This window comes from Monodelphis domestica, chromosome 2, assembly GCF_027887165.1.
Source record: "Monodelphis domestica isolate mMonDom1 chromosome 2, mMonDom1.pri, whole genome shotgun sequence".
In the NCBI taxonomy this organism is placed as follows: Eukaryota; Metazoa; Chordata; class Mammalia; order Didelphimorphia; family Didelphidae; genus Monodelphis; species Monodelphis domestica.
The window spans coordinates 109,764,310-109,789,611 of NC_077228.1; the positions used below are offsets into that span (position 1 = coordinate 109,764,310).

At 42.3% G+C, this 25,302-nt stretch overlaps 1 protein-coding gene across 1 annotated transcript in view; it reads left to right on the forward strand.

Moving 5' to 3' along the window:
• The window catches only part of TMCC2 (transmembrane and coiled-coil domain family 2), a 66,149-nt gene that overhangs the window by 11,153 nt on the left and 29,694 nt on the right, over positions 1-25,302 (forward strand). The window contains exon 2 of the mRNA XM_001365156.4: positions 10,132-10,704. Within this exon, the coding sequence (XP_001365193.2) occupies positions 10,132-10,704 (573 nt within the window). The remainder of the gene's footprint in view (positions 1-10,131; positions 10,705-25,302) is intronic.

The window sequence follows — 25,302 nt, forward strand, 5'->3', positions numbered from 1 at the left end:
ATGGCCTCTGCTATGAAGGACCTAAGAAACTACTGGAGAATAAAACATAATAAGAACTGTTATTTATGTAGTGAAATAAAATTTATAAAGTACTTTACATATATTATCTCATTTGAGCCTTGTAGCAATTCTGGGACTTCAGTTGTAATTGTCTCCATTTTACAGATGAAATTGAGGCTGAGAGATAGGGTATACCTTGGTCTTAATCACGCAGCTAATAAATGTCAAGTCCAGGGCTGGAAGTCAGGTCCAGCACTGACCACTATAATGCAACTTAGAATGTGCTAAGTACCTACTTCTCTGGTGTAAAGCAAACAGAGAGGGGTGAGAGGTTTGAGGAGGAAACATGGCTTCATTTCATTATCCCAGCTCAAAAATCACCCTTTTACTTTTCTTACTTACTTCAAGGGTCTCCACAAACCCCTCACAGTGTCAGTAGTGGGAAAAATTCTGGAGATCTTCTTTGCCAAAGTGCCTGTAGCATCTTCATTTCTGGAGTACTTAGTACAGGAAATGTGGGGCCAAGAGAAACAAATGGCATGTGTGCCTAGGGTTACAGAATGGGTTAAAATCAGGACTCCTGTATTATATATAGTTTTGGTTCCAGCTCCCAGGACACCCCCTTTAGGATGCTGCATTCAATTGTCAGAACAAAAGTATATTTGGTATCTTTTCTGGTCTTGGTTTTATTTTGATCAGTTGAAAAGAAATAGGACTTGGAGGTGCAACTAGGTGGCCTGGTGTTGGGAGGAGCTGGGTTCAAATTGGCCTCAGACACTTCCTAGCAGTGTGACCCTGGATGAATCACTTAACTCCATTTGCCTACCCCTTGCCCTGCTGTCTTAGAGTTATTATTAAGACCGAAAGTAAGGGTTTAAAAAGAAGAAAAAAAAGAAAAAACAAGCTGCTTAACTTCTCCTTGCCTCAGTTTCTTCATCTACAAAATGGAGATATTATTTACCTGCATTTTATATCCTTGGGGTGTAGTAGTGATAGGATAAGGTCATACATTATACCACAAACGATTGTTTTTATTATTGTTGTTGCCATTTGTTGGCTAAGAATCCTATGCTCTATAACGCATCTGGCTTTTTGGCATTTCAAATCTTTGAATGAATTATTGTATCCACTCACCAAAAAAGGAAGAGAGAAACTTTCCTTTCTTTTCTCACTTACCAGGTAGGTAGCGTAATAGAGTATTTCTGGGAGTCAGGAAGGCCTGAGTTTGAAATCCTACCTCAAACATTTAATAGCTCTGTGACGCTGAGCAAGTTACTCAACCCTTGTCTCCCTCTGTTTCTTTATTTGTCAAATAAAGATAATAATGCATAAAGAAAGAATTCTGTACTCTAAAGCAGCATCATAGGTAATGGACGTTGGAGGTCTTCCACTCTCATCAGAGTTAAAAGGAAAAGGTTGAAAATTTTCTAGAGGAGAGTATGGACATCATTGCTCCAAAAACCTCTGCTAGGATGGCTGCCTTTGATAACTGAAGGGAAGTGTCAGGGGAACCACAGCATTTCATAAAGGCAGTAGCAGGTTTGGAATTTAGAAGTAAAGAGGGAAAACTAGGGGAAATGGAGCAAGGAAGTAACTGGTAGGAACTTTAAAAATCATGTGACTGCCTCACGGAAACAACTAATCAATTGCTGAAATTAACCATCCTTGGAAATAGGTCCATTTGTATTGCATCCTCCCTGGTTAATAGGATCATAGATTTAAAGTTAGAAGGGGACTTATCTAGTCTCATCCCTCATTGTGCAGATAAGAGAAACTGATGTCCACCAAGGAAAAATTACTTGCCTGTTGTCACACAGATTTTTGGTGGTAGAGCTGAGATCAGCGCCTTCTCCCCTAGAATCTAAATTTTTTCATTTCTTCTTGTGAGTGGGTTTAGAGCTTCAATCTGCTTTGCCACTCCCTGGTCTAGAGCAAAGAGTAGTTCAGTATTGTGGGTGTTTGTCTAGAACAGAGATGAGAAGAAACGATGGGGACTCTTATCACCTCTTGCCTGTTCCAGACCCGAGCTCTATCCACCAAATTAGACTAACTTCAAAGGTGAAACATAAGATTCCATTTTGCCCCAGGTTGCCAACTTGTTCTAAAATCTTTGCAAAATCTCTTCCCCTGTGTAGAATTGTAGAAAATAAGAAGTATAGAGAGTTTTAAAAAATTAATCAATTGATAAATACTTATTATGTGCCTGCGTCTCCAAAGTTTCAAGAGTCAAAAGATCTAGTTTCATTCATATTCTACCACTTAGAACACTTAGACATTCTGAGACATTGATTAAATTGTTTATCCTCTTGGGGTCTCAGTTTTCTCCATGGGTAAAATGGGAATAATAATGCCTATCCTATGTCTTTTGACGTTTCAATGTAAAGATCTTTTTTTAAAGAATCATTACATTCTGTCTTAGAATCAATACTAAATATTAGTTCTAAGGCAGAAGAATGGTTAAGAAGAAGCAAATCAGGTTAAATAACTTGCCTGGGGTCACGCAGCCAGAAAGTTTCATTTGAACCCAGGATGAAGATCTTAATAAATGCTTTCCTCCTGCCTCAAGTATTTATTTTTATTTTTTTCTGGGTTATATATGCATTATTAATAAATGCTTTTGAATTCAAGTTGAAATGAGATAATATGGGTGAAAGTGCCATACTCATATAGGTATGGCATTGATTGTAGCCTAATTATTATACTGTGTATGAGGGATCCAGGGGAGAGCTGCTAGAGCAAAAGAAAACAGAGACAGGCTGCTTGTGGTCTAGCCTGAGGAAAGTGAGATCTTCATACAGGAAAATATTTAGATTTTCAAAAAGCAACAGGTAGAGAATAGACCACACAGTCAAGGTGCTAAGTGTGAAGGCAGTGCAGCCTGATGTAATAGGAAGAGAGCCAGTTTCAGCGTCAGGAAGTCCTAGCTTCCAGTCCCACCTCTGACACAGACTGGCTACGTGACCCTAAGCAAATTCGCCAAGGCTAGACATTTCTGATTTGCATAGGTAGAGAAGTTTCTCCCTATGACCAGGAAATCACAGGTCTGGTCCAAAACAGCAATAATAACACCACCAGCAAGTTCACTGTCCTCGCTGACCTTTCGTTGGTGATCTCAGACGGCTTTCAGTCATCCCACAGAGTAAGTGCTATACTCAGCAATCTCTGACTTCTCCTTCGGATAAAAACCTCAACTTTTAAAAAACAATATATTTTCTTACAATTACACGTAAGAACAATTTTGAACATCCATTTCTTAAAATTCTGATCCTCTCCCTTCCCCCCCTTCCACGAGAGAACAAGCAATTTGATATAGGTTATACATGTGCAGTCATGCAAAACATATTTCCTTATTAGTCATGTTGTGAAAGAAAACACAGACCACACACTCTCACACACACTTACCATAAAGGAAGTGAAAATAGTATGGTTATAGTTTCTGCATTCACATGCCATCCGTTCTTTCTCTGGAGGCAGATAGCATTTTTCCTCATGAGGCCTTCAGAATTGTCTTGGATCATTGTGTTGCTGAGAATAGCTCAGTCATTCAGAGCTGCTCATCGTACAATATTGCTGTTACTGTGTACAGTGTTCTCCTGAAAAACATCATCTCTTTGAACACCCGTTCTCTTCCTATGACACATGATAGCTGAAAAAAGAAAATGATAGATCCCTCAGAAGGGAGAAGGAAGGATGATGCCTGGGGACTTCTGGCCAAGATGGCTTCCTGAACAGAGGCAAGACCAATTTTCTCCTTATTTACTCCAACAATTCCCCCCTCCCCAAATCACATCAAGCCAAATGTCCAAGAGTCCAATGAGAAACTATAGTAAATTCTACCACCCCAAAACTGCCCAAGAAATTAGCCAGAAGCCATTGGCCCATTGGTAGTAGGAAAGGGGACCACCAGCAAAAGCAAATCAACCAGCAGCCTCTCTATGCTGGCAGAGGTGAACCATGCCTGGACCCTGCAAGGCTTTGTATCCCCATGGCAACAAGGGTAGAGAAAGCCCCAGGGTGGGAGGATGGATACCCACAGAGGGATGGATGCCGTGTATCAATCAGTAAAACACATTCTTGCTCAGAACAAGACATCTTGGGGCCAGGGGTTCTGAGGTCCTTAACATGACCTGAGATGTCATAGAGGACCTAATACATCTCGAGCTCCCTGGAGATTTCCAGGATGTGACAGAATCTAAGGAATATAGGACAAGACCAAGTATTGAGGCCATCTCACCCACCGAAAACCAGAGTGTGGGAAAGAGCCTGTACCAATTACAAAGTCCTAATTCAGAAACTAAGGCTGGAAAAAAAAAGAATAATAAACTCCATAATAATAATAAAAATAATAATAAAGAAAAGTAAACTCCAACTACTATAAAGACTGTTTATATCCAATTTGTAAAGATGGAATCATTCCATCATAACTGCAAGCAGAGACTCAAAGGAAAAATAGATTTTCTATAAGCAAATACCTATAAGAAATTAAGTAAGGGAGCACCTAGGTGAGCCAGATCTGGAAAAAGGAGATCCTGGGTTCAAACCTGGCCTCAGACACTTCCTAGCAGTATGGGCAAGTCACTTAGCCCCAGTTGCCTAGCCTTTGCTGCACTTCTCCATTGGAACCAATACTTAGTATTGATACTAAGACAGAAAATAAGGTTTTCTAAAAAAGAAAAGAAATGAATTAAAAACTGGGGTGGGGGGAGTTCCTGTCACTTGGAGAATAGTTGAACAAATTGTGTCATGTGAATGTAATGGAATATTAGAAGACATTCTACAACTGATGAAAGAGGTTATTTCAGAGAATCCTGACAAGTATGAACTGATGCAGAGTAAAGTGAGCAGAACCAGGAGAACAATGTATACAGGAACAACACTGTAAAGAAAAATTACTATTAAAGACTTAAGAACTCTGATTAAAGCTATGACCAATCATGTTACCAGAGAACTTATGTTAAACAAATTACTTTCCTCCTGTTAGAAGGATGAAGAGCCTAAGATGCCTAAAGATATATATATACACATATATATGCATACTTTTTTTTGCATGACTGCTATGGATTTGTTTTTCTTAGCTATTCTTAATCTGTTAAAATACTTTTTTTCTTCCTGTTTTTAATTGAGGAAGACGTTGGGGGTAGAGAAAGAGCTAATAATATTCATGCAAACAAAAAAACACAGACAAAAAAAAGAGGGCCATTGAAACATTTTTTACAATATACAGAAGAAAACAGAAGGTTGTCCACAAGGAAGTCCAGATAATTAGGAGAGTTTTGAAAGTTATATGTGGAATTTGCCATATGCTTTTTTTTAAAGCAAGGAGTATGACATAGAGATTCATGGTTTTGTATGCATTCTTTTTGTATGGAACTATTAATATGGAAATGCTTGCAGAAGGTCTAAATTCAGAATAAAAAAAGATGCATGACAGGTGTAAGCAGGCTACATCTTACTAGAATGAATGGATTATGGACAAAAAGTCACATAAAGACATTATTGAAGACACATGATCAGAAAAAGACTTGGGGAGGGACTTCTATACAGATAATGAGGGATAGCATCTGGGTAAACTGAGTGATACGTTGATACCCTTGAAATATAAAAAACAAGAGGAAGGCCTCACATTCAATATGCGATTCCTCTATGGAGAGTTGATGGGAAAATATGGACAAGATTTGTACAAATCAGAAAACATAGCTATAGTTATGATCTTTGTCAGTGGAAGGAATAATCAAGCCAATAAGAGTAGTAGAAATAAACTCAGCAGAAGCTTACTTTTCTAAAGAAAATTTTCAAAGTGCATGATCTTACTTAATTTCCCACAATAATCCTTTGAAACTATTATTTCCATTTTATAGAAAAGGAAGCAGAGGCTCAGATGTTAATTAAGTAACATGCCAAGGGTCACCCGAAGAATATGTTTCTGAGATGGGATTTGAATTTAGGCCTTCCTGACTTCAAGCCTACTATATACTGAAGTACAGTAATTCAGAGAATGAATGATAAGAAGTAAAGGATTGCAAGAATGAAATAGGATCATTTAGGAGTGCATGAGGCCACTTTGAGAGACTGCTGGTTATTCCTTATAGCCAATAGCAAACTTGGATAAGACCTGGTGTTACTCCCTGATAAAAGAACATTCTTCCCCAATTTAGTATTAGCTGATTCTTTCCCCAATTCGTTTTTCTTCTCATCACCCCAGGGCATATGGAAATCATATCATACACGGGTTCTTATTTCTGCTGCCACATCTCTGGTATCCATACTCTTCACTTACATGGCCTCTCACCTGGACTCCTGGAGGAGCCTCCTAACCTACAGTCTACCTAAAGTCTCTCCCCACTCCAATCCATCTTCCATACCACAGCCAAAGTGCCTTTTTTGAAGTGTAGACCTGATATATTCCTCTCCTGTTCACCACACTCCAGTGGCTTCCTATTACCGGGAGGAACAAATATAAATTCTGTTTGGTACTTAAAGCTCTTCACACCTGGGCTTATCTTATTTTTTAACCTCTTTATATGCATACTATAGTTCAACCAAACTTGCCTTCTTTCATCCTCTTACTTTTGTATTAGCTATCTCCTGTCTAGAACAGCTATGTAGTTAGTACAGTAGATAGAGTGCTGGCCTGGGATCAGAAAGACTTAAGCAAACCTGACTCATAAAATGACTGTGCTAGACAGTGTATGCCATATTTTGTACTTCTACTGAGGAGAGGGAAGTGGGATCTCTCTGTTTTCTGGGACCAAGACTGGTCATTGTATTCAACCTGGGACCAGCTATAAGACTGACTTTTTTTAATTTAAAATTTTTTTATTTTTTAAATTTAAAAATTTAATTTAAATAAAAAAAATATTTTTCCACAGTTACATGATTCATTTTCTTTCCCTTTCCTCTTCCCTCCCTTCTCCTAGAGCCAATAAGCACTTCCACTGGGTTATACAAATGTTATCACTTATACCTACTTCCATATTATTCATTTTTGCCATAGAGCAATTAAAACCCAAACCTGAAATCATATACCCATATAAACAAATGATGTCATATGATTTTCTTCTATGTTTCCATTCCCACAGTTCTTTCAGTGTGGATAGCTTTCTTTCTTATAAGTCCCTATAAGGCTTATGGAAAGGAAAGGAAAGGAAAGGAAAGGAAAGGAAAGGAAAGGAAAGGAAAGGAAAGGAAAGGAAAGGAAAGGAAAGGAAAGGAAAGGAAAGGAAAGGAAAGGAAAGGAAAGGAAAGGAAAGGAAAGGGGAAAGGGAAAGGGAAAGGGAAAAGAAAGGAAAAGGAAAAGAAAGGAAAGGAAAAGGGAAAGGAAAAGGAAGGGGGCATCTTGGTGGTTCAGTGGGTTGAGAGCCAAACCCAGAGATAGGAGGTCCTGGTCTCAGACACTTCCTAACTGTGTGACCCTGGGCAAGTCACTTAACCCCCATTGCGTATCCCTTCCTGATCTTCTGCCATGGAACTAATACCTAGTATTGATTTTCATATGGAAAGTAAGGTGTTTTTTTTAAGGCAGAATTTACATGTCCACATTCATTCAGCAAACTTATTGAGGGTCTATAATATGGAAAAGGTTGTGGGCATTGTGAAAATGATTAAGGTATAGTCATGGCTCTCTAGGACTTTTCAGTTTAGTAGGCAAGATCAGATCTGTATGCCGAAACATCTGCTCTAAGACAGATTGTGATAAGGGCCATAAGAGACCGGAGGAGAACAGATTTCAAATGAGAAGGGGCCTTAGAGGTCATCTGGTGCAACTCCCTCCCCAAAAACCTGAGACCTCAGAAAGGATGGATAAGCGCTTTGCCAAAGAGCATGCAGGTGGAAGTGGCAGGGCTGGGAATTGAACTGAAATCCCTTCACTTCAAGTCCAGCGTTCTTTCTATTATGCCACACTACTAAAAACTGTTTTATGAGCCAAGAGGGAAAGAGGGATTCCGGGAGAGAGTGAGCTGGTCAGGAAAATCTTCACTGAGAAGGCAGAATTCGAATCCAATTATGAATGATGAGATAGCGTTTGAGATGGTTGTGATGGAAATCCAGGGAGCTAAAAGAGGACGTCATCCAGGCAGGGGGAATAACATAAGCTAGGGCAGGAAAATGAGGCGTGTTTGGGGAATGCGTGGAGTCCTGTTTGTAGACTAGGAGAGGAGGAATAGCGTGGAAGGGTCGTTTGGCTAGATAAAGATGACTTTGGACAGGAGACTACAGAGAGCATCCCTTCAGCGTAGTCCTCTTGGGGGATTATGTGTTTAACACTGTGCGTGTAGTCTGCATATGTCCATGTATGTGTGTATACTTTAAAGACATATTGTAGATGCATACATGTACATATATGTGTGTGTATGCCCACATTCAAAAGCATATCTACATGTCACTGTGAGATGAAGGGTCCCTGAACTGTTCTGTCTCACTGTATTCCTGACTTCAAGACTAATTTATTTATTCATTGATCTTTTGTTTTGTATAATTTTCTAATCTACATTTGCCAGACATATATGTAGATGCATACATAGATGCATGTCTGTGGGTATACCTTCCACACTGTGGGGTTTAGGGACATGGCACCAACATAAATATGTGGAAAATCCATGTAACATTTTTTGGCTCTCCTTTTGTACCAAAGAAGAAGTCTGAATTTTTTTCTTTTTCTCTTATAGGGTGTTTATAGTAAAAGAAATTTGTATATTATGGGATTAAAATATAAAATCTGTTGCTATTATACAATACTCTCTCTATATACATATTTTATACATTTCTGAGTTTCTAGACTTTTTCTGTGTCATCTGCTGGCCTTTGTGTGTCATCTGTGGCTTCTGCAAGACTCCCCCAAATTAATTTCTTTTCTTTTTTTTTTAACTCTTACCTTCTGCCTTAGAATTTATATTGTGTATTGGTTCCAAGGCAGAAGAGAGGTAAGGACTAGGCAATGGGGGTTAAGTGGTTAAATGACTTGCCCAGGGTCACACAGCTAGGAAGTGTTTGAAGATGAATTTGAACCCAGGACCTCCTGTCTCTAGGCCTGGCTTTCAATCCACTGAGCTACTCAGCTATCCCCCTCCCCAATTAATTTCTTATGCTGATCCATGATATTAAAACTGTGATGGGGAAAGCCATGATGTGGAAGGGAAACACACATGTTACATATGTCATATATGAATGGTATGTGTCACATGCATGGTATATTGTACACATCAACTCTGCACCCATATTATATATCACACACACATTTTAAACCCTTACTTTTCTGTCTTAGAATCAATATTGGATATTAATTCCAAGGCAGAAGAGTGGTAAGGGCTAGGCAATAGGGATCAAGGAACTTGCCCAGGGTCTGGGAAGTGTCAGAGGCCAAATTTGAACCCAGGACCTGCTGTCTCTAGGCCTGGCTCTCAATCCGCTGAGCTACCCAGCTGCCCCCTAGTTGCAAGATATAAAGATATATATGGGGGACCCCCATTGCCTAGCCCTTACCGCTCTTCTGCCTTGGAACCAGTACACAGTATTGACTCCAAGATGGAAGGTGAGGGTTTAAAAAAATAAAATAAAATAAAATAAAAAGGCAGCTAGATGACTTAGTGGGTGGATCCTGGTTCTAGACTCATCCTCCTGAGTTCAAATTCACACTTTACCAGCTGTGTGACCAGAAGCAAGTCATTTAACCCGGTTTGCCTCAGTTTCCTCATTTGTAAAAAGATCTGGAGAAGGAGGGGACAAAAGAACCCTGAATGGGGTCATGAAGAGTCAGTCACAACTGAAAATGACTGAGCAACAATAAATTATCTTTCAATTCTGTTTATGCTACTTACTACCTTCCTGGACATGGTATTTTCCCTTTCCAGAACTCAGTTTTCTTGCTTGTGATAATACTGTTTTAGCACATGCTTTACAAATGGGGCATTTGATTCTCACGATGACTCTTTGAGGCGTTATCCCCATTTTACAGATGAGGAAACTGAGGCAGGGAGGCTCATCTAGAGAAACTTCTCCACGGGGACCTCTGAATGTGGAGAGTGTTGGTCTTGACTGGGGTCTCCTTGCTAGGAGCAGGTCCCAGAGGCCCTTTTAAGTCAAGGCAGGAAGATGCATTCTGATCCTTTTTATCCTTTGTCTTCTCTCCTGAAGAAAATCCAGCAGCTCTCGGAGGGCTCCATGTTCGGCCACGGCCTGAAGCATCTGTTCCACAGTCGAAGGCGGTCCCGGGAACGGGAGCAGCAGCAGCAGCAGCAGACATCTCAGGACTCCCAGCAGCCGCCGCAGCCGCCGCAGCCGTCGCAGCAGCACGGCATGTCAGACCATGACTCCCCGGACGAGAAAGAGCGCTCCCCAGAGATGCACCGGGTCTCCTACGCCATGTCCCTGCACGACCTGCCTGCTCGGCCCACTGCCTTCAACCGGGTGCTGCAACAGATCCGCTCCCGCCCCTCCATTAAGAGGGGGGCCAGCCTGCACAGCAGCGGCGGGGGCGGCGGCGGGGGCAGCGGCAGCAGCCGCAGAACCAAGAGCAGCTCTCTGGAGCCCCAGCGGGGCAGCCCTCACCTGCTGCGCAAGGCCCCCCAGGACAGCAGCCTGACGGCCATCTTGCACCAACACCAGTGTCGACCCCGGTCTTCTTCCACCACTGACACTGCCCTGCTGTTGGCAGAGGGCGGCAATGCCTATTTTTTGGCCGAGGAGTCCGAGGGTCTCTCGGATAAGGTGAGATGGGAGTTGGTGGGACGAGGAAAGGGAGGCAAGGAGGTTTTGCCAGGGGAACAGGATAGAGAGTCGGTCCTGACCCATTCCAGCTCATAATGATGATGCTTTTCACAAATGAGTGTCCTCCCCAGCTTTTGGGACAAAAACTCACTATTTGACAAAAACTGGGGACAAAAACTGCTGGGAAAATTGGAAAACAGGATGGGGGAAAATTAGGTTTAGAAAGGAGTGTCCTCTTCCATGATGGAAGCCATTGGTGGGGTTGAAGGACTCTAAACGGGAGCTAATGAAAAGAAACAGTTTATTCCTGGTGATCATTAGGTAGTTCATCTCTCCTCCTGATTACATTTTGCCTTGGTGGATAAGTTGTCTTGCTTTCCCAGAATGACCAGCCGAGGGGGAGGAAAGAGCTGTGAAGTGTGCTGATTGGCAGCGTTGCGCAGTCGAAGGAGTCAGGATATCTGGGTTCTAGCCTCAACAATGCCAATGAATAAGGGTGACCGTGGCCAGGCTATTTTACTGATTGAGTTCAATAAGCGTTCATGAGGGCTTAGAAGCTGCTGTTGGGCACTAGGGATATAGAGATGAAAAATGACAAAATCCCTGGTCTCAAGATGTTTCTCCACTAATAGGGGGAAGGGACCTGAACACAAGTAAGTGTGACGCAAAGTTCAAAGTGCTAGAGGCAAAGGAGAGAGCCAGACAGAATAATGGAAGAGCATTTGAGGAGGGAGAGATCACTTTCAGCTGATCAGGGAAGGCTTTGTGGATCAAATAGCACCTGAGCTGAACCATGAAGGAAGAAAAGGAACTCAGCCAGCGGAGAGTTGGAGAGTCATGGAGGATGTGGATTCTAGACCTGGAGGATAGCCTGCATGAATGCACAAAGACTGGAGAAAATAAGACAAGTTAGGGAATAGCTAGTAATTCCGTCATTGAAAGGCAGACTGTGTGAAGGCGAATAATGTAAAATAAGGATGGAAAGATAGATGCAAGCTATCTTGTGGAGGGGTTTAAATACCAGGCTGAGAAGTTATTTGATCCTATAGGCAATATGAAGGGTTTTGAGCAGGAGTGGCAAGAATGTCCAAGGAACATTCTTTTGGCAGAAAGTGAGGGGGAAAGGACATTTAGAGAGCTTTTACAGTCATCTAGTTCAGAGGTCACGAGGCCATGAATGAAGATGTTGGCACCATGAGTGAAAAGAAAGGAATAGATGTGAAATGTTGCAGAATCTTAATTTTCTCTCCTACTAAAGGAGGATGCTTCTATCTGTCCTGTTTACACAGTTCTGCGGTAAGACCAAACAAGACAATGAAAGTGAAATCTTTTGAAAACTGTAAAGAACTCTTATTTGCAAAATTAAGAGACTGATGTACACGTAATTGGGGGGAAATGAAATTTAATTAAATTTTTTAAAAATTAAAAAACTCTTACCTTTTGTTTTAGAATCAATGCTGTGTATTGGTTCCAAGGCAGAAAAGCGGTAAAGGGTAGGTAGCTGGGGTTAAGTAACTTGCCTGGGATCACACAGCTAGAAAATATCTGAGGTCACATTTGAACCCAGGACCTCACTATCCACTGAGCCACCTGGATGCCCTTTAAATTTAAAAAAAATTAAAGAAAAAAATTAAGAGACTAATAAGAAGAAATAATACTGGCATTTCATGTTTGCAGTGTATAAGCCTCGTGGTACTTTGGTTCGATCCTATTTTGCAAGTTTTAGCACTAGCTGTCTTTTGGCTGTTGAACTCTTCTAGAAACTCTGTGGGCGATCCTGACCCTTGGTTCCTGAGATCAGGGCTCTCCTATAGGTAGTCTCTATCTGCCAGTGGGTCTCAAAGCCCAGTGTGGGTGACCACCAAGCCCACTACTTTTTTATTTTTTAAACTCTTGCCTTCAATACCAAATATTAGTTCTGAGGCAAAAGAGAGGTAAGGACTAGATAGTGGGGATTAAGTGACTTGCCCAGGGTCACACAACTAGAAAGTTGAACCCTTTCTCTATACCTCTATTCAAGTGAACCATTTACTCTTTAGCTTGTAGAGAAGAGACAATGTTTGACAACCAGCCTCATCCTCCAAAACTCTCAGTGGATAGCACTTGGGTACCAGCATTCTCTGTCCTCCCTTTGGGGAAAAATCAAAAGTGACTCTCTCAGAAAAAAAGTTTATGATCAGGGGGCAGCTAAGTGGCTCAGTGGATAGAGAGCCAGGCCTAGAGACAGGAGGTTCTGGTTCAAATGTGGCCTCAGATACTTCCTAAGTGTGGAATTCTGGGCAAGGCACTCAATCCTCATTGTCTAGAACTTACCACTCTTCTGCCTTGAGACCAATCCAGAAGGTAAGAGTTAAAAAAAGAAATTTATGTTCCTTGCTCCAAAAGGTGGGAGGTGACTGAATGAACTGAAATTGTTGTGTGTCCTAGAGCCCAAGGAGGCAGGATGGTAAATGGTAAAATGTTAGAGCTTACTGAGCATCTGGTGGTCATGCTTACAGAGCTGTTATATGTAGTGTTTGGGTCTTTTTTTTTAAGTAAAGAGAGGAACTTATTAAAACTATTCTGTAAGAAAAGAGAACTTGAACTTCCGTATTCCTGAATGCAGCAGATTTTGGAAAGTCTTCTGAACAAACAGAGGACAATGGAAGGCAGAGTAAGGAGAGACTAGTGTTGTTGATGCTGGAAACACAGGAATGGTTGGCCCAAGGGGAAAGTAGGGCTCTTAGTGACAGGTTGGACATACTAGTCGGTTTGGTAAGCTGACCTGCCAGGGTCCTCCATCTGTTGTCTCATTTGATCCGCACATTGTTCCTCAGAGAGCGAGAGAGGGAGGAGGGTTCCTACAAAGGTCCAGTGGCATTCAGTGACTTGTGACAAGATCACGTAGCCTGTTCTTACAACTGGTCACTTTTAAAAAATATTCTGACGTAGAATCAACACTAAGTATCGGTTCTAAGGCAGAAGAGCAGTAAGAGCTAAGCAATGGGGATTAAGTGACTTGCCCAGGGTAAATGTCTGAAGCCAAATTTGAACCTAGGACCTCCTGCCTCCAGGTTTGGCTCTCTATCCACTGAGCCAGTTAGCTGCCCCTTGTCAGATACTTTTAACTTTTTACATTTATGACTTAAAGTGATTTTCCCAATAGTGATGAGAAGGAGGTAGGTTAGGCATTATTATTTCCATTTCACTGATAAGCCTCAAGTAGGTAACAATAATATTAAATAAATCTATGATAATACATAATAAATAATAACATAATGAATAATAATAATAATAAAAGCAATAAGAGCCAGCATTTAAATAGCATGTCAAAGTTTGCAAAATGCTTTATAGATAGATGTTATCTCATTGGATCCTTACTACAACCCTAGGAGATAGGTGCTTATCTTTATTTTACAGATGAAGGAACTGAGACTAAGAGAGATTAAGTATTAACGAATGTTTCTTAAACTGAATGATTGAATTAAGTGACTTGCCAAGGGTCACACAGCCACTAGGTGTCTGAGGCTGAATTTGAATCTTTAAAATGAAGGTATTAAACCGATTGATCTAGGTCTCTAATATTTAATATTTGAAACTATTGTTATGAGGATCTAAGTCTGACCCTTCTAGAAGCAGCATCAACCCTTTCGGGGCATGAGAGTACTGGAATACTGATGTCTTAAGAGCTAGAGAAAGGTAAGAGTCAAGTCCCTGAAGCTTCAGAGTGGTCCAGAGCTCTGTGTCCTGTTCCACCTCACTAGCAGCTTCATGACTTCATTACCTGGAATCCCTCGTTCTAGAGACACAGCCAGGATTAGAACCTAATTCTCTATGTTTCTAATATGGTATTCTTTTCATGAGAACTGACTGTGACTTGAGATGTCTCTTTAGTCAAGGACTTACTATGTAGCAGGGTTAGTTGTGCTAAAAGCTAACAACAGAGGCAGCTAGGTAGCTCAGACGATTGAGTCAGGGATAGAAACAGGAGGTTCTGGGTTCAAGTGTGGTCTCAGACACTTCCTCATTGTGTGACCCTCTAGGCAAGTCACTTAACCCCAATTGCCTAACCCTTACAGCTCTCCTGCCTTGGAGCCAGTGCTATATATTGATTCTAAGACTGAAGGGAAGGGTTTTACATTAAAAAAACAACAAACTACAAGCTAAGCATATAAAGAAAGGCAAAAATGCTGTCCCTGCACTGCAGTTCTAATGGAGAACACAACACACAAATAAGGATACACATACAAGATACAGTATAAACGGAATGTAATCTTGTAATACATGTATAACCCAGTGTAATTGCTTATCAGCTCTGGAAGGGAGGAGAGAAGAGGGGAGGGAGACAGCATGAATCATGGAACCATGGGAAAATATTAAAAAAATAAAATTATATTTTTTGAAAATGAAGATAATCTTAGAGGGAGGGAACTAATAGTAGGAGTCACTGGGAAAGGCTTCCTGCAGAAAGTGGAATTTCAGCTGAGCCTTGAAGGAAGTCAGAGAAATCAGGAGGCAAGGATGAGAAGAAGAGCGTTCCAGGCAGGGGGGAAAGACAGGGAAAAGGAACAGTCTAGAGACAGAGGAACAGCAAAGAAGCCAGCATCACCAGAACTTAGAACAAAGCTTCCATCTATTTCCTCATCACGAAGACTAGTGATTGCTTCTCTTAGTTGTCCCTTGCATAAGCTTTTCCAGCCCTTGGAGTTTTTTACTTCAGGAATGTAAAGTGAGAATTTTTTTTTTCAGGGAAAAAATTGGTCAGGATAGAGTAGTGGAAAGAAAGCTGGATTTGAAGTCAGAGGAGTTCAGATTCTGACCCTTGTTAACCCTCTGTAACTTTTGTGTCTTTGGAAAAGTCACTTGGATACTGTGGGTCTCAAAGTCCTCATCTAAAATGAGGGAGTTTCTAGAGATGGAAGGTCCTGGGTTCAAATCTAGCCCCAGACACTTCCTAGCTGCATGACCCTGGGCAAGTCACTTAAACCCAATTGCCTAGCCCCTACCGCACTTCTGCCTTAGAACCAATGCACAATATTGATTCTAAGATGGAAGATAAGAATCTTTAAAAAATCAATAAATAAAATGTGAGGGGTTGATTAGATGATCTTTGAGGTCCAACTTGAAATCCCCTGATCCTGTGTTCCCATCTAAAATAGAAACTGGGTATAGAGCAGGGAGGAGAGGTAAAGGGACATTCAGGAAACTTGGTTAGCTGTCAGCAACTGGTTTCCCCCAGGCACCAGAGGACACTTGGTTAATGTAAAAAGCCTGGGTGGTGGTGGTTTAATCCCTGTAGTCTCTATGCCTGAATAGAAGGTATTCTTTTCTCTTGTAAATAGAGAGCTGCACATGCTCTCTCCAGTCTCCAGGCTATTACTAGCATCTATTTTTAATTCATAAGCTTCCCCCACTCCCTACACCCTTTGCCATTGTTTAGAGCTCACCAGCTGGCTTTCTGACCAGAGATGGCCCAGCTGGGATGCTGCATTACCAAATGCCACCATGACAGCCAACATTTGCTCCTTGGCTACAACCAGTCTCCCCACATCACCCCCAAGAGGCAAGAGACTGAGCCAGCAGAAAGACGTAGAGAGACTTACAGTGAGTGGCTCAAGTTCCCCATAGGCTGAGGAGAGAGACAGACTATGAGTCTAGACCCTCCATGGATTCTCCTCAGACTTGGTGCTGTTTATATACACAGCTAAGGGAAACCTGGGTCTACTTGAAAAGCATTGAAAGGGTCCGGGATAGAACCAAACTAAATTCATGTACCCATCCAGAGACTCTATAAGGGTCCTGATGGAGGCAAATGGGTTTGGAAATGGAACTCAGCTCCATCTCAGCCCAGGTAAACAAGTGCCTTCCCATTTGATGCTAAATAGCAACATCTGTGGGACATGCTGCACCATTGAGAAAAGTAGAGTTCCCTGACTCATCTACCCTGACAGCCCCCCCCCCCAGCCCTCCAATATGTTTAGGTCTTAGCCACTGCCTCTTCTGTCATTCCTCTTCTGTCTCCCCAGTGAGAATTTGGATTCTCACTCTCCTTTCATACCTTCTTCCTCATCTTTTCCCTCTTATTGAGTCAGAGCTATTCACAATCTGGGAGGGCTTTATTGGCTACACCCCATGCTTAGGTCTTTTTGGCTCAAGCACCCCCCACTAGGGGTGAGAGAGAGAGAGAGAGAGAGAGAGAGAGAGAGAGAGTGAGAGTGTGTGTAGGGTCTGTGAGTTTGTGTCCCTCTCTCCCTTGCCCCTTCAGTATAACCTCAGGCTACCCCCTAACCCTTGCTTTTGCCTGTCTCTGAAATATGAACTACCCCCTCCTGGGACTGGACTAAAGATGAATGAAATTCCATGGATGGAATGCTGGTAGCTTAGGGGGAAAAATTCCCAATATCTGTAGGGAATAAAAACCCAGTGTTCTAGAGAACTTCTGGCTAGAGCTGCCACTGTGGGATGGACAGACAGTTCTGCCAGCTCCTTTGAAGCCCTTCTGTAGAAAGGGAGCTGAAATCACTCTCCATCTTAGAGGATGAGGCAGGCAAGGGTGGAGGTGGCTTAAGATACGCTAACTGGACTTTTTCTAACCTTCACACCAGGGTGTTGTTATCTCCAGGAGCCACACAGGGAGACCGTGGGGCATCAATCAGTAAATAGGGGGAGACCTCAGGTTTTCTGGTCTCTTTATTTCCTCTTTTAGCTTTAGCAACCAGTTGAGATTTTCTCACTCTATTGGCATAAACAAACACCCATGTTTACCACGAGGGATGGCTAGTGAGGGACAGGCCCCCAGTTAGAGGCCCTTGCCAAGAAAAGGCTAAGATCTTGGCAAGAGCTGAGGGATTCCTGCTTGTTTGTGTGTCTGGAGCCTGATGGATGGGGGAAGGGTAGGATTGCCTTTGCAGAGAGTTGTTTTTGAATATCCTCCTTCCTCTGTTTGGGATGGGGGAGGTTATAATGGAAAAATGAACCGTTATTGTGTCACCCAAACCCAGCCAGGCCATATTGTCCTCTGTAGCATCCAAATCATTGAGCTATAAGGATTTGCCTCAGCTCCTAAGGGCTGAAAGGGAAGGAATCGGGCTGTAACCAGGACCTCCTGGCCTAGATTCATATGGAAACAGAGATGTTCAGTTGCAGTACAAATGCTCTATATGGTAAACCTAATGGGTTAAGTGCTTTTGCATCCATCACAAACACATACTCTCTCTCTCTCTCTCTCTCTCTCTCTCTCTCTCTCTCTCTCTCGCTCTCTCTCTCTCGCTCTCTCTCTCTCTCTCTCTCTCTCTCTCTCTCTCTTCTCATGCTGTAGGAGACGAGTTCCTTTCCCCTTCCTGTCCTATGCCTAATGAATGATCTGTTTTTCCACTCTGGAACCCTTTGGTTTCTTCGGGCAGAACCAGGAGAGCAGCATCCAGCAAAACCCAGTAGGCAACCTTCTTTGGCAGTGCCCTGCTCCTACTAGCCAAGGAGGAGCACTTCCTTTGATCTGCCAGGAATCTTTATTCATTAGTGATTAAAAGCTTCTCTGACTCCCAGAGGCCTTCAGGCTCCAACATAGCAGTCTGCCTTTTGGAGTTCTAATATCCCCCCACAGTCAGGAACTTTTTTTCTCAATTCTAAATAGAGGGGCAGCTAGTTGGCACAGTGGATAAAGTGCCAGGTCTAGAATCCAGAAAATCTGGGTTCAGATCTGGCCTCAGGCTCTTCTTTACTGTGTGACCCTGAGCAAATCACTGAACTCCAATTGCTCAGCCCTTGCTCTTTTGTATTAGAGTTGTTACTAAGACAGCAAGTAAGGGTTTAAAAATAATTTTAAATAGAGCCCCTCATGCTTCAGTTGAAGATGGTACCTGCAAAAGTCCTAAAATGTAGGAAGCTGCCTCTTTCCCAAAGATATAGCAACTCTCTTGACTTCATCGAATGTGTTCTTGTCTTATAAGGATAATTTGTTTTTCATTCACTCTCAGACCTGGTTTAAGTCCTGTGTCTGACATCCTGGCTCTGTGCCCCTGGGCAAGTTATGGAACATCTACCTCAGTCCTCTAGGCAACTCTTTAAGACTGTAAAATTGTGAAAAAGGCCACAGTGGCAGAAGGAGTTCCTTTATCCAGGGAATTCCCTATATTAATGAAATCACAGGACCATTGTCTATCCTTGTCTCCCTGTCCATGAGGACACAAGCTTCCTGTTCAGCTAAGTCTCTAGAATTAGATTTCAGTCCTCTTTTCTCTATCCCATTCTTGCTTTCTGCCTCTTATTGTTCTGGTTTCTTTTTAGAAAACCTCTTTCCTTTCACTCATTCAAATATATAAAATAAAATAATATTTGTAAAGTGTTTATTTAGCACAGTACCTAGAACATAGATATTTAAATATTCCTCCCTCCATTCTTCCTTCCTTCCTTCCTTCCTTCCTTCCTTCTTCCTTCCTTCCTTCCTTCCTTCCTTCCTTCCTTCCTTCCTTCCTTCCTTCCTTCCTTCCTTCCTTCCTCCCTCCCTTCCTCCCTATCTCCCTTCTTTCCTTCCTTCCTTCCTTCTTTCATCTTTCTTTTCCTCCTTTCTTCCTTCCTTTCTTGCTAGCCCCCTTTAGAAGTATAACTTCCCAAAGTATATGAAGGAGAAAACTTAGGGTACAAAGAATCCTTAAGCAAATTGTTTGTGGGTATCTGGCCTGGAAGGAGTAGTGATCCAGGCCTCTCCTTTCTGACTCCCTGTCTCTTAGCTCATCATTCTTCAGAATTCCCTTGGCTATCAGTAGCAGTAAAGATTTAGATGTAAAGCCAGTCCAAACAGAGAGAACTGCCGAGTTAGTTTTCTTAGTCTCCTCTCCAGGGTTCCATCCATTCCTGCTTTGGTTCTCTCACCACCCACTGATTCTCTTTGCCTGGGAGGAAGGCGTACAGCAGTCTCAGGTGTCAGGCCTCTCTGTGCCAGAGCCAATAACAGCCAGGGGTGAAGGAGCTCTCTGGCATTGGGTTCCAGACCGAGAGGAGCCTGGTCTGGCAGGGTGGGTGGGGGCCGTGGGAGTTAACTCTGTAGTCCTAGTCACCAAAGCAAATTCTTCCCTGGATCCGGCCACATGCCTGAGAAGTGAAATGTGACCCTGGACCCTTCTGCTGCCTGATGAGGCAATGGAAATACAGTATCATGAATCCGATCTCTGCTTCTCCACCCTACCCCGACCCAACCCCTGACTTTCCTGTATAAACTTAAGTCTGGGCTTTCTTTCTGCTTGGAGGGGAAGAGTGACTTGAAATAGAAACAGAGACACACATGCATATACGTCCTTCCAGGCCCCTGGGAAACTGAGGAATTCCTCAAACTAAATCCAAAGTGATACACTGAGCCTCTGAGTATGGCACACTCTCAGTGGATCCACAGAAGAATTGGGGACTGGGCAGGGAGGGGAGACCCATTTCTAGGGGGGTTGCTGCCATCAACTTGTCCTGAAGTTAGAGTTTTTAGCATCCTTGACTAACTGAGCAAGACATTCCCTATTCCTTCTATTCCCTCTAGCCTCCCTGCCAATCTAGCTACTAAAGAGGTCTGAATGAGAGCACGTCAAGTCTCCATCTTCCTCTTTTTGCAGCCCACTGCCTGGATCAGACCCTATACCAAATCCAGGGCTGCCTTCACAGCTGGTGAATAATTCACCGAGTCCCATAGCAAAAAGCAAATTCAGATCCAAGGCGATATTGTGACGAGGAGGCCTCCTTAGGGCTGCTGGAAAGGCGAACCCTGTCCTAGAAAGACAACTGCCTGTAACATTAACTCCATTATATAAGGTTTCTTCCTAGCCTGAGAAAGACAGCTTCAGCCCTGCATATGATTTGGATGCTGCACCTTTCTATTAACTCCTTGGGGGATGGCATTGTGGAACTATCCTCTGCCCAAACTAAGACTTGCCAGACAAGCCCCTTGATGGTACCCTCAGCACAAAGATAGCCCGTGATAAAAATCAGATGCTCAGTTGGAAGGAGTCTATAAAAGGCTCCTGTCTCCAGAATAGCTATCCCTACATAATCCCAAGAATACGGTTTTAAGAGAAAAATTGGGGGTAACTAGATGACTCTGTAGATGCAGATGGGAGGTCCTGGGTTCAAATGTGACCTCAGATACTTCCTAGCTGTGTGGCCCTGGGCAAGTCACTTGACCCCCATTGCCTAGCTCTTACTACTCTTCTGCCTTGGAGCCAATACACAGTATTGATTTTAAGATGGAAAGTAAGAGTTTAAAAAAAAAGAGAGATCATCAGACCCACAACAAGGGGACATCAGGCTGTGATTAGATTATATCCATGTCAGTCACAGAAGGGTCCCACCACTCTGCACACAGGTTTGAAGTCAAAGATGGTGGTCCAGTGGGCTCCTCTCTATCTGCAGACCTGACCATCAGGTTTCTGGCTCTTCCGTCTTGGAACTGATACTGAATATCAATTCTAAGACAGAAGGTAAGAGTTTAAAAAAAAGGAAAGGAAAGATTTCTTTTTTTTTTTCCTTAAAGAGAAGGAAATCTGGCTTCCTCCCTGGATCTTTGGCTTTTTCCCAGCCTCTCCTTCCCTGTGGCAGTCTCCATGAATGTGAAATATGTGAAATCAAGTATCTTTTCCCCTGCCTGGCACAAATTTTGGTTTGCCTCTACTAGCTCGAGTGAATGGCTGTTTCCATGGAACAGTCTCCGGGATGGTGTCAGTGTTATGCCCACCCACCTCCCCACCCACCCTTTTACTCAAGAAGGACTTCCAACAGAGAGTTCTGCCCAAGATACATTTGTATAGACAGCTCTCCCTGAAGCAGCAAAGTTACAGCTTCCTTACCACCCGGTACGGCGCTCAAAGCTTGTCTGCGTTGGGTCACGTGTGGCGAGGGTTCCCAGTCTACTCCAAGGAAACCTGGTACCCTTGTTGTCCTAATTCATCCTCAAGGAGATTTGATTCCATGCTGGATCGCCTTTCAATTTATTTTTCTGTGTCCATGTTCTATTCTCCCTGGCCCCTATTTTATTCCTTCAGAACAAAAACCATTCTGTTTCTTTCTTGGCATCCTCAGTGCATAGCATAAGGCTGTATACATGGTGAGTATAAAATTAAATTTGGTAGCCTAAACCCACTAGCCCTTAGACTCAGAGGACTTGAGTTCAAATTCTGCCTCTAGCCATTTCTGCTTGATACCCTAGCCAAATCACTTGGCCTCCCTGGGCCTCAGTTTCCTCATCTGTAGAATGAAGGTGATAGTCTTTGGAGGGCCCTTCTACCTCTTTATCTAGGATCCTGTGAGATTTTATGGAGGCCATATTTGGCAGTAAATAAAGATGTAGGAAAGAGAGAAAATAAGGAATATTGACTTGTGGACTATCCAGAGAGAGGAGAATTAAAGGCAAACCCAGCACTTTTTTTTTTAACCTTAAAAAAAGATGGAACAGAGAGGTAGCTCAGTGGTTAGTGAGCCAGATCCAGAGACAGGAAGTCCTGGGTTCAAATGTGGCCTCAGACACTTCCTAGGTATGTGACCCTGGGCAAGTCACTTAACCCCAGTTGCCTAGCCATCTTCTGCTGTGGACCCAGTTCTTAGTAACAGTTCCAAGATGGAAGATGAGGGGTTTTGTTTATTTGTTTTTAAAGGAGGGGCCAGGGGGATTCATCTTCTTGTTGTGTGTGGACACAGAAAATGCAACCCCTCTCAAAGGGCATTTCCTGAGAGAATGTTACCCTTGGTACTGTGTATCACTTTCTACTTTAGTCATTCTCATTTGTTAACAAAAAGGAATGCTATTCATTTTCATTTTTATAATGTCAATCTCCAGCTTTTGAAGGAGGAATCTTGGTGGAGAGGGTGGGGAACAGATTCCCTTGGTATGGTCCAGGCTTCCGGTGCTCAAGGTGCCTAGTCACTGAATTTAGCAACTTTGGATACTGTTTGCACCTACAGCCAGTGCCCCCCTCCCCACAACTGGTGTGGCTTTATATTATTGGAAATCAGAAAGAAGAACGAAGGGGAAAATAGGTGGGAGAGGGAGGAGTGGTGAGAAAAGAGAAGAAAAATAAAAATGGAAAAAATAAAAATGAGGTAGTTAAAAAAATCATATAGAAGGGACCTCAGAAGCCATCTTTTCTCTCCCCTCTCTCCATTCTCATTTTACATATGAAGAAACTAAGGCCCAAATCATATAGATCTGGGGTTGGAGAGAGAACACTGAAAGAGAAGTGAAATGTTAGCAAAATAAAGAAAGTGGAAAAACAATAGAAATTCTGGATGAGCAGGAGATTTCAAATGAAGAATGGCAATAATACCAGATTAATACAATCAAATATAATGAAAACATTTATTAAGTGCTTACTATATGCAAAACACTGCACTAAGGAAGGTTATAATTTTGTAGGGTTTAGAGCTAAGAGGAGACAGTAGAATGTAACCTTCTTGAGTAATTGCTTTGGTTTTTCCTCCCTCAGTATCTCAAAGTCCTACATAGTTCCTTGCATATAGTAGGTAATCTCTTAAATGTTGAATTAAATTTATTCCAGGCTCCTGACTTTGTAGATGGGGAAACTTAGAACAAGAGAGACTAAATAATTTGCCCTGGGTCATACAGGTACTAAGTAGCAAAGGTGTAATTTGAATCCAAGTCTTGTGACTCTATTATAATGCCACACTATTGTCTAAGAAGTCCCTCTGATCTCAGAGGTCTCTCCAAGATCCCTCTCTGAGGCAGAGAGGGGCCCACTTGTCTTGCTAGATTTGACTTTCAGGGAAATGAGATATGTAGAAGCCATGGTGCCTTCCTATAGTTGGCATACAGGAAGTACAAACAGATTTTATTAAAATTCAGTTACGTCTCTGAGACACTGCAGTTCTGTGGACACCATGTGTTTTGTCTGAGCTGTTTCAAAGGAGAGGCAGCAGGGCCATGGAATTTCTTCTATTCTAGTTCTGGACCCCCAGAATTCAGAGTTGCAAGGTTTTTAGGATTTAGAGTAAACAGCATTTTTATTTGAAAAAACACATCTCATCCTTCCCCAAACCAGTTTGCCGTTTTGATTTTTTGTCTTTTTTTCCAAGCCTTCTTCATTCTTTCTCCTTTCATTGTTGTTGGAATCACATTGTTGACACCCCAGGTAGAGTCTAGGTGGATACATATTGTCTTTTTCTTCTCTCCCAGAAAGAAAAAAAGAAAGTTCTATAGAAGGAACCTCAGAGCAGGTTAAAGCTAACTTTTAGTCATTCAACAAGCATCTAAACCTTTTTTTAGGAGTTGGAGAGTCTCCTGAACTCTCCCAGAGAGGTTATCTCTCAATAGGACTACCTTTTTGAGGGTGTTGTCCCTGTCAGAGTTTACCTTATATAAACTTGTGTTTTTCTTTTAAATTTTTCTTTATTTCTAAATATATTTTTTCAGTTAACAAGCATTTTCCTCTCCCATCTCCCCTCCCCTACAAGAAGAAAGAAAAAGAAAATCCTTGTAACAAATATACAGTCAAGCAAATCAAATTCTCACATTGGTCATTGTTAGGGGTAAAATTAGGGGTTGAGACTGAATATATTATATTAGCGGTTGCCAGGGATTTAAATTCAATCCCAACGAAATACTGAAGTCAGTAAGGGATTTTATGGTGGTTTATTTACAATAGAAGGAAGAAATTAAGAAGAGGGAGAAGAGGGAAAGGGTAGAAGATCTGCTCTGGCCTGGCCTAAGCCAGGGGGAGTTCAGAGATCTCAGCCAAGGGGCCTTCTCAGAAGATTAAATCTAGCTTGGCTTCTAGCCAAGAGGCCTGCTCCACGATGAGGGGCCTCCTTGAAGGATAGTACCTTCAGAAGGTCAAGGAAAAGGAGAGTCAGCCTTATAACTCACCAAGGTCTATTCAGGGAAACCACCTAACCTAAACCATGCTACAGAGCTCCTCCCAGTAAACTCCACTGCCAAAGTCCACCAAAGCTGAAAGCCTGCCAAACGCTGCCAAAAGCTCCCAACTCTGCCAAGAGAGAGTTCACAGGAAGTCACATGAAATATATAGGCAGTTCTTTACATCACTTCCTGTGTCTCACATGTACCAATGGTGGCTTAAACTTGGCTTAGGACAGCCCAGGGGGTCAGTCAGTTGTTTCTGAATTGTCACTTGCTAGCACATGCCAGTCATAGGCCATCCTCCCCTACAGTTAATCCTTAAGTGGGGGTGTATACATTCCTGGTTGCTAGAATTCCAAATACTAAGCAGGGTGGAGTAAATCTAAAATTCACACCACGTCTGAAAATATGTGCACCTTGAGTTCTTCAGCTGTCTTTCAGGAGGTGGGTAGCTGGCTTTGTCATCAGTCCTCTGCAATTACAGCTGAGTGTTGCATTGAGCAGAGTTCTCAGGACTTAGAGTTGTTAATTTTCATTATGACCTTTGAGACCACAGGGAAGAAGGGTGTGAATGACATTATGACTTTGTTCTGCCTGCTTCAGACCTTGATGTTAATTTCTTTCTTTATTCCCCCATTCATCCATCTATCCATCCATCCATCTCTCCATTCATCCATTCATTCAACAGATGCTAATTGACAACCTATTTTGTGGTATCAATATCCTGAAAGCAGAGCTGCTCGGTGCTGAGTTTCTCTACTCAGTATATACAG